Raw genomic sequence first — 14,385 nt, 5'->3', positions numbered from 1 at the left:
AGACGGATGGTGGGTGATATAGGTGATGTGGTTGTGTAGGTGATGTACAGGACGAATGGTGGGTGGTGTAGGTGATGTACAGGACGAATGGTGGGTGGTGTAGGTGATGTACAGGACGAATGGTGGGTGGTGTAGGTGATGTACAGGACGAATGGTGGGTGGTGTAGGTGATGTACAGGACGAATGGTGGGTGGTGTAGGTGATGTACAGGACGAATGGTGGGTGGTGTAGGTGATGTACAGGACGAATGGTGGGTGGTGTAGGTGATGTACAGGACGGATGGTGGGTGGTGTAGGTGATGTACAGGACGAAAAGTGGGTGGTGTAGGTGATGTATAGGACAAATGGTGGGTGGTGTAGGTGAGGTACAGGGCGGAGGGTGGGTGGTGTAGGTGATGTACAGGACGGAGGGTGGGTGGTGTAGGTGATGTACAGGACGGAGGGTGCGTGGTGTAGGTGATGTACAGGACTCACCGGAGCTACAGTATCCTCAAACTTCTTTGGCTCTGGTGCAGGTCTGGGCTCTCGCCTGCTCTCCTTCCTAACCATCACAAACACACAGTAATGTGAACCATCACACCATCACATCAGAGTTCATCACAGCCAACATAACACTGCTCACTCACATGTCCTAATATTTACATATTTACATAATAAAGGTGCAGGAAAATAAATAAAAGCAAGACAATAAAAAAGTAAATAGATACACAAATAATTGCTTAAGCGAGTAAATAATAAATAAACAAACAACAAACACAGAAGCAACAAGTAAATTAATAAATAATTAACATACAAGTCAAATAAACAGAGCACAAGCAAGTAAATAAAAACAAGAAAACACAATCGTGTAAAAAACTTAAATATGTAGATATAAAAATGTAAAGAAATTAAAACATTTAGAATTTATGACACAATGTAAAATATTAGATTTAAAGACAATTTGAATTTTCTCAGAATTTTCTCAGTGTGTGTGTGTGTGTGTGTGTGTGTGTGTGTGTGTGTGTGTGTGTGTGCGTGTGTGTGCATGCGTGCGTGTGTGTGAGATCTCACTTGTCTGTTGAATCTTGTCTTCTGCCCCGCCCCTTGTCCGTGAGACACGCCTTTCTCCCGTCCTACACGTCCAACCAATTCTCATCTAAAACACACACACACACACACACACACACACACACACACACACACACACACACACACACACACACACACACACCATAAGTACACAATATTTTGCTAGTTCAGCTACATGTATGTGCTGTGTGGGCGTGGCGTTCGGACCTTTACCAGACACATGCTCGTCTGAACTTGAGGAGCTGCAAAAAGAAAAAAAGAAAATAAAATTAGTGCAAATTAAAATCTATGACAAAATGGCGAGGACGTCGATGTGATCTCTCACCTGCTCCCCTTGTGAGCTACATCGCCACTGCTGGTTGCAGTTAAAGTTGTGGTGTTAGCTCCGCCCCCTGTGCTTCTTCTTGCCCAGGCGTTCTCCTTTGGCGGAGGAGCAGGCATCACCTTCAGCGGCAGAGCTCCCTGACTGGGGGACAATGGAGCGCAGGACCCATGAGAGATGGGTTCATCTGCTTTATTTTCTAAATCCTCAAGGTCATGGTGCTTAGAACCTACACACACATACACACGCAAACACACACCCATGCGCACACGCAAACACACACACACGCAAACACACACACACGCAAACACACACACGCAGAGCTGGATTAATGAATGGACTACACTAGGCAGGCTGCATCCCCCCCTCCCCCAATAGGTGTCAGTAAACTATGTAAACAGAGCAAATAAGTTTATTTGCTCTGTTTACATTTAATCAACACATTTAATTAAGATTTTCTGCAAAATACAATAGCTTACAACATTTATAAATGTTGTAATTAAGAACAAGAAGGCAAACATGACCCCTTCACATTCATCAAGACCATTTAGAAACTGTCTAACAATAAATAATAATAAATATAAGGATGGAGGATTTAAACTATGGAAAACTAAAGGTATTCAGACTATTAAAGACTTGTATATGGATGGAATACTTCTTACATTTCAAGAAGTATGTGATAAACACCAGATTCCCACAAAACATTTTTATTTGGAAATAAAATAAAATAAAAATAAATAAAATACTAAAGAAACCATTTAGCATGCATGCTCCACTCAGGCATAATCTTCAGCCTTCCAGCATCACAGGCCTCCATCACAGCAGAAACACGTCTTGTCGGCATCATCACAATCTTGTGGAGAAATAATAAAATGTATACATAAGACAGCTGTTTGAGATTTGAATATATTTGGTTTGGTTCTCATATTGAATTTCATTATAGTAGAAAGTACAGCCCTATATTATACATTTAATTTATATGCATCTTACATTTGATTTTAATATTCACTTTCAGATTTATATGTTTAAATGGAAAACTTACATTTACAGATGCTTTCTCCTGAGTTTTGATGAGGTGACGTCCTCGATGATGTCTTCAAAATCCAGGGCAGTTGTGAATCCATTTTCAATTGCCAACAGGGCAAAGGCATTCAGTTTTTTTCTGTTACTGTTGCTCTCCGGTATGTTTTTACTCGTTTCAACAAAGAAAATGATCTTTCTCCTGAACAGTTTGCAATCGGTAATGTCAGATACATGCGAAGGCAAATGTCCACATTAGGGAAAGCATCCCTCAAGCCTAGCTCTAGGAACTTCTTGTACATGGCCATGACTGATTCTTCATCTTTTACCATTGAGATGAACTGGCAAAACTCTCCTCCACGTTTTTGTATGCCTCTTTGCGTTGTTTCAATTCATGTGACAAGCAGTCACAGATGACATAATGTGTGTCAATCAAGAATGCTTCACGGCCTGAGCGCTGCACCTCTGGACCTGCAGACTCACCAAACATAACTTTCTTCACTCGTCTCCTTTGGCTATCTGCTTTGTATCCCTCTGTCGCTGTGAGAGTCTTGGCCTCTGCTTCATAGACATCGAAATCATTTCTGGCCTGTCCTATGTATTCTATGAGTGTATTCTATTCCATTTCTCGCCGCATCTTCCACCGCGTCTTCCGCCGCATTTCCTGCCGCATCTTCCACCGCGTTCACAGCTGTCAGACGGCTGCCCGACAGAAACTTTTGCAAAGCCCCCCGCTGTCTCTTCTTTTGTTCTTCTTCATTTTTTTTCTTTTTACGTTTATATTCGTTGTCCCGCTCTGACATCTGACCGCCACTGACGTCTCCTCGGACTTAACTGGCTGGCGCCTCTATATAAATGCAGTCTATGGTTTAAATAAACATCGTCACTATTTTTATTTAATTAATAAATAATGAAATAAATTGTAGATAGGACATTTGTACATTTTATTTTATTTTTATTTTATTTTTATTTTATTTTTATTTTATTTTTATTATAATTTTATATATAATTATATATTTTTTATTTATATATTTTATAAAATTGTCCCTCTGTCTGGGCCCCATCCCGCCAATAGGGCCCTAGGCACGTGCCTAGTTTGCCTTTGCATTAATCCGGCTATGCACACACGCGCAAAAACACACACACGCAAACGCACACACAAACACACACGCGTGCAAACACACACATGCGCGCGGAAACACACACGGAAACACACACACACGGAAACACACACACACGGAAACACTCACACACGGAAACACACACACACACGGAAACACACACATACACGGAAACACACACGGAAACACACACACACACACACACACACACACACGGAAACACACACACGGAAACACTTTAGCCAAAGAAAAGCCTTAAAATATAGCAGTGAGCAGCAATCATTAGAGGCCAAGAAACTTAATAAAGAAACAAACAAAAAAAAATCCAAAATATAAAGAAAAACCTCAACAAAAGTAAATATTCAAAAATGCAGATCTGCAAATAAACATCACATAAACATTAAGTTAATTGTGCAGAGTTGAACAGTGATTAATGGACAGACCTACATTCTTCTTTTAAACAAAAACAAAAAGATATCCAGTATATTGCATTTTTCTAATGCAGTAAAAAAAAAGCTAATATCTGCTTTGTATCCCTCTGTCGCTGTGAGAGTCTTGGCCTCTGCTTCATAGACATCGAAATCATTTCTGGCCTGTCCTATGTATTCTATGAGTGTATTCTATTCCATTTCCCGCCGCATCTTCCACCGCGTCTTACGCCGCATTTCCCGCCGCATCTTTCACAAAAAGATATCCAGTATATTGCATTTTTCTAATGCAGTAAAAAAAAAAAGCTAATATGGCAGTTTTATTATTAAATGGACAAACACAGGAGAGTTAAAGTACCTCCATGGTGTGTGGCTTCACTGGCTGTGTGCTCGTGATCGCTGCTACTCGCCTCGCTGCGCCAACTCGGGTCCCTGCACACAACATCATCATCGTCGTTTACACAAGGCTCAGAGTGACGCTGGATAATGTTACCTCACTGAGCTACAGTCTGATCAGCTGAGCTGTAACTGAGCAGTGAACTAATAAGAAACTAGGGCTGGGCGATAAAATGATAACGATACGTATTGCGATAGACACGTGATCGATATCGATAAAAAATGTGTTCGATAAAACGTTCAATATTTTTTATTCTTCGTCGGAAGAAAACGGAGGTCGTGAAGCAAGTTTGGTTGCATTAACGAAAGCAGTCGCTCTCTGGTAACCTAGCAACGTAGGGAGTGTCACGCTAACAGCCGCATCCAAGAGGGCGCCGCGAATGTCAGCCTCAGTGCTTAGCTCCGCAGTGTTTGTTCTATTTTTGTTAGTTTTTCCTGTTCTCTGTAAAGAAAACCCGATCAGTTTCACCAAAGATGAACTGCTGAACATTTGGCAGCACACACCACAAGATATTTTTCCGGTTTTTGAGTATTCGGACGTTTAGCTGAATATCGTAGTTGGAGGAGCGGCTGCGCTGTTTAAGCGTTTCAGGACGCGCAGACGAGGAAAGCGCGCCGGTGCACTCGTGAAACTCAGACAGCGCGGTTTAAAAACACAGCTGCCTAGCATTCATCTGGTGAATCTCCACTCTATATCCAACAAAACAGACGAACTCCTTCTGCTCACCCGGAAAAATAAGGATTTTTCGAACTCTGCTGCTCTCTGTTTCACGGAAACCTGGCTGATCGACTCTGTTCCGGACAGCGCGTTAAGTCTGCCGGGCTTTCAGCTCTTCAGAGAGAACCGCGACGCGGAATCAACGGGGAAATCGCGCGGCAGCAGGACGTGTTTTTACATCAATGAAAGGTGGTGTTCTGATGTAACTGTGTTAAAGAAGATGTGCTGTCCAGATCTTGAAACACTCTTCATTAACTGCAAACCGTTCTATTCGCCGTGGGAGTTTTGCTCGTTCATTCTGGTGAGTGTTTACATTCCACCGCAAGCGCACGTGAGCTCGGCCCTACAGACACTCGCTGATCTGATCACAGAGAGTGAGCAACAACACCCGGACTCTGTAGTAATAATACTTAAATAAAGCGACTCTCTCATGTGAATTGCCTAAATACAGACAGCATGTTATGCCCCTTTTCCACCGAGGCAGTTCGAGTGCTGGTTCGGAGCCAGAGCCTAATTTAGAACCAGTTCTTTCTGTTTCGACCGCCAAAGCACCGGCTCCAAACCAGGAAAAGTGGTTCTTAAGTAGCACCAAAACGTTGCTGGTCTAGACTTAAGAACCGCTTGGGGCGGGGCTACTGTTAGCGCATTTGATAATGTACTTTAAGTATACTAATGTTTAATACACTTTTACTTTACCGCGATATGATACATTATCAGCACACATGATAGTAGGTAGCTACATGCTAAGGCTAACGTTTTTTCTGTGTTAACGATAAAATAACACTATGTACTTTATCGATTACAACCTCCGTTTATACAGATTACACAAAGCTGCATGTAAATGTTTTATTCGCCGCGTTTGGATGCCAATGTAGGTTCGCAAAGCCATGAGCATTAACAGTAAAGCAACATCCGCCATTGTTGTTGTGTTTGTGTTTGCCGCTGCTGCGCTAACGTTGCTGGGACACGTGACACGTATACAGTGACGTCACACTCGGCGCTGTGATGGCTCTCTAGCCGGTGGAAAGGCAAACCGGTTCTTAGAAGGTTCGCCAGTGGAACCAACTTTGAACCAGAACTAGCGCTAGCTCTGAACCAGCACCCGGTTCTTTCTGGTGGAAAAGAGGCATTACACGTCCCACCAGAGACAGTAACACACTGGATCACTGTTACACTGTAATAAAGGATGCATATCACTCTGTCCCACGGGCAGCTCTAGGACTCTCTGATCACTGCTTAGTTCATCTGATACCGACCTACAGGCAGAAGCTAAAAACAGCTAAACCTGTATTAAGGACTGTAAGAAGATGGACTAAGGAAGCAGAGCAGGATCTACAAGCCTGTTTCTCTCTCACGGATTGGACTGTTTTTGAAGCTGCTGCCTCCGACCTGGACGATTTCACAGAGACTGTAACATCATACATCAGTTTTTGTGAGGATTTGTGTATTCCTACCAGAACTCACTTAACTTACAACAATAACAAGCCATGGTTCACTGCGAAACTCAGCCAGCTCCGTCAGGCCAAAGTGGATGCTCACAGAACTGGGGATAGAGTCTTGTACAAACAGGCCAAATACACACTGGAAAAGGAGATCAGAGTGGCAAAGAGGAATTATTCCAAAAAATTACGGATTAAATTTTCCTCCAATGACTCAGCTTCAGTGTGGAAAGGTCTGAAAGCCATCACCAACTACACGACACCATCCCCCAGCACTGTGGTGAATCAACAACTGGCAGACGACCTGAATGAGTTCTACTGTTGGTTTGAAAAAGCCCAATTCTCTCCTTCCGTAACCCCCGAATCAGTCACACCTTCAATCCAGTTCAGTCAAGATGATGTGTGTCAGGTCTTCAGGAAGACCAAGAGAAGAAAGGCTCCAGGCCCAGACAGTGTTTCACCAGCCTGTCTGAAAGCCTGTGCTGATCAGCTGGCCCCCATCTTCACACGGATATTCAACACGTCACTGGAGCTGTGTGAAGTACCTCTCATGCTTCAAAAGCTCCACCATCATCCCCGTCCCAAAGAAACCCAAAATCACCGGACTTAATGACTACAGACCTGTGGCTCTAACATCTGTGGTCATATAATCATTTGAAAGACTGGTTTTGGCTTATCTGAAGGACATCACGGGACCCTTACTGGACCCCCTGCAGTTTGCCTACAGAGCAAACAGGTCTGTGAATGATGCAGTCAATATGGGACTGCATTATGTTCTGCAGCATCTAGACAGACCAGGGACTTATGTGAGGATCCTGTTTGTGGACTTCAGCTCTGCCTTTAACACCATCATCCCATCACTCCAACAGCCCAAATTAACCCAGCTCTCCTTGCCCTCCTCTGTCTGCCAGTGGATCACCAGCTTTCTGACAGACAGGCAGCAGCTAGTGTGACTGGGTAAACTCAAATCTAGCACCTGCACCGTCAGCACTGGCGCCCCCCAGGACTGTGTTCTCTAAGTTCTCCCCTTCTCCCTGTACACAAATGACTGCACCTCTAATGACCCATCTGTCAAGCTCCTGAAGTTTGCAGACGACACCACACTGATCGGCCTCATCCGGGATGGTGACGAGTCTGCTTACAGAGTGGAGGTTGAGCAGCTGGCTGTCTGGTGCAACCTTAACAACCTGGAGCTGAACACGCTCAAGACAGTGTTTAAAGGATTGTTTCTGAAATCACTTGACACACACAAAGTCCCAAAGATATGGAAAATAGCAGAATTTCTACCACTTCCTAATAAACCCAAACCAGTTGGACTGAACGATTTTAGACCAGTGGCACTTACTTCCATTGCTATGAAGTGCTTTGAGCGGATTATTTCAACTCGTCTTAAAATACAAACCCAAGCTCACATGGACACATTATGGTTTGCTAACAGAGAGAAAAGGGGTGTAGAAGATGCTGTTACAACCCTCCTGAATGGAATTTACAAACCATCTCGAAACACCGGCTTCTTATGTACGCATCCTGTTTGCAGACTTCTCCTCAGCTTTTAATACTATCCAGTCACACATATTGATAGAGAAGCTGACAAGCATGGGTGTAAACCTCACTCTTTTAAAGTGGATTCAGGACTTTTTAACAGGGAGATGACAGTATGTGAGGGCGTTCCCTGAGGAACGAGACGCTGCGTCGAAACGCTATGGGGACGCCCCTGCGTGACCGTGCTCTGAACCACGTGTGTAATCTGACCAATAGGTGCTGGGACGTGATGTCATCGGCAGGTCTCCACACTGACCAGACCCTGCGTAGAGAGTGAGGGCCTTGGCCCCTGCACATAGGACAGAGGAGCCCGGGGTGGCTCTGAGATCAAGGTCATAGAACCTGACGAAGGTCAGCGGGGTGGACCAACCCGCAGCGCCACAGATGTCTTGGAGTGCCACTCCAGCGGACAAGGCTGTAGAGGCCGCCACACTCTGGGTGGAGTGAGCTCGGACCCCGAACGGTGCGGGGAAGCCAGAGGGCTTGTGAGCCGACAATTGCATCCACTACACATCAGCTCAACGTCTGCATAGTGGCCAGGAAACCCTTCCTGTTAGGGCCGTTGCAGACGAGCAGCTGCACCGATTCTCTCCACAGACTCGTCCTGCGGAGGTAAGTGACCAGTGCTCGCATTGGACACAATCGGTTCTGTCGCTTCTGTTTGGGGGCTGTAAATGGAGGAAGCTCTGGAGTGGAGAAGGGTCTCTACTACCTTGGTAGAGAGACCAGCTGCTATGAACTGTGCCCCCTCAGGGGCCACAGCCACAGCCTCCACAGCTCTGGGCGGGGGGTGCACCAGGGTTCCGCACACCTGTGAGAGGAGATCCCTCCTGGGAGGAATTTCCCATGGAGGGCCCGCGAGTAGGGACACCAGATCTGCAAACCATGGCTTGCCCGGCCATCGAGGTGCTACCAGGAGGAGACAGACTCCATCGCGGCGAACTCTCTCCAGAACTCCAGGGAGAAGTGCAATCGGAGGAAAGGCGTACAGGCGTAGCCTGTCAGAAACGTTCGGCCTTTCCAAACATCCAAGGCTCGAAGGGCACGCCGCGAGACCTTGGTGGAACAATATGGGTTTCCCATGAGAGAAAACCCCCTGCCCCGGAGCCACCACTAGAGGGCCCTCATGTGCAGGAGGCCGAGCGGGATTATGCTGGACGCCACAGCCATGAGCCCTAGCAGCCTCTGGAACCACAGTGAGTGGCTGGCCTTCCCGCACTCTCCTGACCGAGGTGAGGATGACTTCAACCCGAGCAGGTGACAACCGTACCTACATCCTGGCTGAGTCCAATATCACGCCCAAAAAGGTGGTTCTCTGTGCTGGAGAGAGCACGCTTTTGCTGGCGTTTAGCCGAAACCCAAGCCCCTTCATGCAGGCGAGGACGACATCACGATGACTCAATGCCTCCGACTGAGCCAGAATCAACCAGTCGCCGAGTAATTTAAAATGCGGATGCCCTGGAGCCGCAGCGGGGTCAGTGCTGCGTCAACGCATTTCGTGAAGGTGCGGGGCGAGAGTGCTAGGCCGAACGGGAGGACCCGATATTGGTAAGCTTCGCCTCCGAAAGCAAACCTCAGGAACCTTCTGTGTGCAGGAAGGATGGAAACGTGAAAGTACACGTCTTCCAGATCTATTGTGACAAACCAGTCCCCTGACCTGATCTGAGTCACGACCTCCCTGAGGGTGAGCATCCTGAACCTGAGCCTCCTGAGAGAGCGGTTCAAGGAGCGTAGATCTAGAATGGGACGCAACCCGCCATCTTTCTTCGGAATGATGAAGTACAGGCTGTAAAAGCCTGAGTCTCGAACCAAGGGGGGGACCACCTCGATGGCTCCTTTCCTCAGGAGTGTGTGCACTTCTTGTTCCAGGACCAGAGCCTGCTCGGGTCCCACCAGGGTGGGACACATTCCGTTGAAACGGGGAGGAGAGGACGTGAACTGAACCGTGTAAGCCGTCCTCTATGGTCCGCAGGACCCACCGGGAGACTCCTGGCAGCTCCTCCCAAGCTGTCAGAAAGTTCCTCAGGGGAACCAGCCCCTCAGGGCTGGCATCTGACCCACTCAGAGCAGCTGGGGCCAAGCCCTGCAGCTGATGGCGCCTCGCGAGAGGCAGCGGACCCTCCCCCTCCACAACGAACCTTCGGGTGGAAAGGTGGGGAGCGAACAGCTGGAGGGAAGCCGCACACTGAAGCACATCTTGTGGCAGGGCTGACAGACCGGCCTCCATGACCAGAACGGCCGGAGCCACGTACTGCAGCCGTTGACACCTCCTGAGAGGCGGCGGGCCTCCCCCATCCGTACCGAGACTTTGAGCGGAAGTGGAGTGAGGTGCCCGCTGGAGGGGGGCCGTCTCTGGAGCACATCCTGTGGCAGAGCCAATGGCCTAGTGCCACAGGGGGTGCAGGGGAGGGATGGGCACCGTCACGTGAGGTGTGCCCCATCCCCCCAACCATAGACCGTCAGGATCTACGCACCACTGCCCGTTTGTTAGAGGCAAGGGTGACCCCCGGGTCACCCTTGGGTTCACCAGGGTTAATAGATTCCGGATCAGCCGTTAACATCATCCACCATTGGTTAGAAGAGGAACTGCAGCTTCCCGTCATTCCATGTTCCGTTCCCCTAAGAATTACGGCGGTGGACAACTAACCCATCAGAAACACAGCTTCCTCACTCATCAAACCCAAAGATTCATTCGTAACTATAGCTCACTTGCTGCACCACTTATGTCTCTGCTATGAGGAAAACCACACCAGATACAGTTGCCAGAAATAGCCCAAAAGGCCTTTGAAAACCTCAAAAACAGTTTGACCACACCTCCTATACTACGACACCCTGACTTTAACCTACCGTTCATTGTAGAGGTCTACGCCTCATGTTGTGGTATAGGGGCCATACTCTCCCAACATCACGGAAAGCCAGCCAGGCTCCACACATGCCTGTTTTTTTTCAAGGAAGCTCACTGCAAATGAAACTAATTATGATCTAGGTAACCGGGAATTACTTTCTATTGAGGAGGCTCTAGAAGAATGGAGTCTAATCTAGCATTAAGGGCCTTGCTCAGGGGCCCAGCAATGGCAGCCTGGTGGAAGTGGGTTCTAACTCACAACCTTTCAAATGGTAACCCAACACCTTAACTATGCTCTAACAAAGTATAAAATGATGAAGGGAGGGCTAAGTGGTTGCTCTCAAGAAGTCAAAGAGATGTTGCTGCATTTTGTGTCCTAAATCAGTGAGAAGAAAGATAACATTTTCTGTTATTTTCTGAATTAAATTTTCTTATTAAATGAGACTGATAAATGATAAATGATTATTCTCATTAAATAAACCTCATTAGTTAATCAGCCTTATACAATATGCATACAATATTGATCTCAGTAAATAATGTTTTGATAGTAAATTTTTTTTACAATATCTCAAAAATACAAAACTCTTTCTCTCTCTCTCTCTCTCTCTCTCTCTCTCTCTCTCTCTCTCTCTCTGTCTCTCTCACTCGTGCTCTACACAAATGCTTTTCAGACATATTTGGTATTTTTTTCTATTATATGTTACATATGTATATACAGCATGAAAAAAATACATCAAACTAAAAATATTTGAATATCCGTTCAAAACATATTGGTATTGGCAAAACTATCTAGTTTAGAAAGTGTTTTGTGTTTTTAAAAAAGACCCTTATTTGTCTTGTGTAACTGTGATATGTGTCTGTTATTAATTCACAGGAACAGGGGCTATGTCTGGTTCCCATGTTGCCTGAAGGATACACTATTTTGTTGTAAGTTTATTTGGTTAGTGACCACATTTATTGAATTTTTTTCATTGTAATTTATATATATATGAAAAATATATGTGAAAAATAAGAAATTATATGATTATTTCTGTATAAAGTTGCTTTTCTGAAATTAACATTGTAAGAGTTAATAATCTGCCTATTTCATCTTTTTATTATTATTATTATCATTTCATTTTATTATTTCAGTAATCTTAAAATAAATGGAAAGAAACATTTAAGAAAGAAGAACATAAAATGTATAAAAATGTATAATTTAATTCCTGGGGTCACAGAGACACCAAACAATGAGGAAGTAAAGCAAATCTCAACAGAAAATGAGGGTTAATATAAATCTATACTGTATTTAAGTCCTATACATCAAATACTCATTTAAATTGTGAGTTTCGTCACTCAGTTCCTGTTTGTTTAAATTGTCTGTTGATTAGTTCAGTAACTTTTTTCTAATTATTTTTTTATATATCCTCATGTAACAGTGAATTGTTTAACATCATGTAACCAATGGTCATTCTGACCATGATTTTTCTGTAATCAAATTTAATCTTTTTGTTTTTTTTGTATTTAAACATTGTGTTGTGTATATACTGCATACTATATTATGTCATTTATATATATATCCCCCTCCACCACCGCCGGTCTTTGAGATCCCCACCCGGAACCGCTTCGCCCCCCTTCGCAAGGCGGACTGCGACAACGTCTCTGCACAGGTACCTAGAGTCGTGAGCAGAAACACCAGAGCTGTGGTTCTTCATGTCGGCTCGAATGACACCAGCCTGAGGCAGTCGGAGATCCTGAAGAGGGACTTCAACACCCTGGTGGAGACGGTTCGCAGCACATCGCCCACGACGAGGATCATCGTGTCTGGACCACTTCCAACTTACCAGCGAGGAATTGAAAGGTTCAGTAGACTTTTCGCTTTAAATGAATGGTTACAGTCATGGTGTCAGGCTCAGAAACTACTCTTTATCGATAATTGGAATGTTTTCTGGGAGCGTCCTAGGCTATTCCGTGCTGACGGCCTGCACCCCAGCAGAGTTGGAGCGGAGATCCTCTCGGACCACATCTCCAGGGCGCTGAACACCTTCTGACTGGTAAACTACTCTTTAAATTTAAATCTTAATAGCCATCCTCCACCTCAGCACATTGACACAGAAAATGCACACATAGCTCACCCTATAGAAACTGTGTCTGTTCCCCGAGCAGTGAGATCCAAAAGTAAATACACGAGAAGTCCTCGAAATAATCTTACTGTAATTAGACCAGAAAAATGCCAAAGAAACAAACAAAAACAGTTCTTAAGGTTTGGACTTCTGAACATTAGATCTCTTGCACCCAAAGCACTTATTGTAAATGAAATGATCTTAGATAATAGCCTTACTGCACTCTGCCTCACCGAAACGTGGATTAAACCAAATGAATACATCAGTCTAAACGAGTCTACACCATCAGGATATATCTATAAGCACGAGCCTCGTCTGACTGGTCGTGGAGGTGGTGTCGCCACTATCCTTAGTGATTACCTCACTGTTACCCAGAGAACACAGCATAGATTTAGTTCTTTTGAAGTGCTCGTCCTTAATGTTACACTATCGCACGTGCACACGAAGAAATCCCTTATGTCTCTTGCTCTAGCGACCGTGTACAGACCCCCAGGGCCCCAGGCCCCCAGACCCCCAGGGCCCTACACAGTTTTTCTTAGAGAATTCACAGATTTTCTCTCAGACCTATTAGTTAACTTTGACAAAGCATTAATTGTAGGAGACTTTAACATTCATGTTGACGACACAAACGACGCTTTAGGACTCACATTTATGGACTTACTAAACTCACTTGGGCTCAAACAAAACATCACTAGTGCAACTCATCGACGTAACCACACACTAGATTTAATAATATCACACAGAATAGAAGTCACTGATATAGATATCATACCCCAAAGTGATGACATCACAGACCATTACCTTATAATGTACACACTACCTGTAGAACAGACTAACTGTGTCTCACCACGTTATCGACTCGGTAGAACCATTATTTCGACCACCAAAGACAGATTCACAAATAACCTGCCTGATCTGTCTGGACTTCTTAATGTACCCTCAAACTCAAACGACCTAGATGCAATGACTAACAGCATAGACGCTATACTCACTAGCACATTAGACACTATTGCCCCAGTCAGATTACAGAAGGTTAGAGATAAAACACTTGCACCATGGTATAATAGTCACACTCACACCCTCAAGAGAGAAACCCGTAACCTCGAACGGAAATGGAGAAAAACTAAATTAGAGGTGTTTAGAATTGCGTATAAGGACAGTATGTCCAGCTACAGACAGGCTCTAAAAGCTGCTAGGGCTGAGCACCTGAGCAAACTCATAGAAAATAACCAGAACAATCCCAGGTTTTTATTTAGCACAGTGGCTAGTTTAACAAAAAATCAGAAATCTGAACACACTATTCCATCACATTTCAGTAGTGAGGACTTTATGAGATTCTTCACTGATAAAATCGAAAGTATCAGGAATAAAATAGGTGACGCCCA

General features: G+C 44.9%; 1 protein-coding gene across 1 annotated transcript in view; it reads right to left on the bottom strand.

Moving 5' to 3' along the window:
• The window catches only part of LOC113660543 (eukaryotic translation initiation factor 4B-like), a 10,632-nt gene extending 2,076 nt beyond the window's left edge, over nucleotides 1-8,556 (bottom strand). Inside the window, exons 1-7 of the mRNA XM_047813574.1 lie at nucleotides 8,487-8,556; nucleotides 8,264-8,342; nucleotides 4,317-4,390; nucleotides 1,393-1,618; nucleotides 1,281-1,309; nucleotides 1,050-1,134; nucleotides 474-540 (exon numbers count right to left, since the gene is read on the bottom strand). Coding sequence (XP_047669530.1) covers nucleotides 1,112-1,134; nucleotides 1,281-1,309; nucleotides 1,393-1,618; nucleotides 4,317-4,390; nucleotides 8,264-8,342; nucleotides 8,487-8,556 — 501 coding nt within the window. The 3' untranslated portion in view covers nucleotides 474-540; nucleotides 1,050-1,111. The remainder of the gene's footprint in view (nucleotides 1-473; nucleotides 541-1,049; nucleotides 1,135-1,280; nucleotides 1,310-1,392; nucleotides 1,619-4,316; nucleotides 4,391-8,263; nucleotides 8,343-8,486) is intronic.
• Nucleotides 8,557-14,385: the final 5,829 nt, after the last annotated feature.

The sequence above is a fragment of the Tachysurus fulvidraco genome, chromosome 5, assembly GCF_022655615.1.
Source record: "Tachysurus fulvidraco isolate hzauxx_2018 chromosome 5, HZAU_PFXX_2.0, whole genome shotgun sequence".
In the NCBI taxonomy this organism is placed as follows: Eukaryota; Metazoa; Chordata; class Actinopteri; order Siluriformes; family Bagridae; genus Tachysurus; species Tachysurus fulvidraco.
The sequence above is the reverse complement of the archived record's forward strand: the minus strand, read 5'-3'. Positions and strand labels throughout refer to the sequence as shown.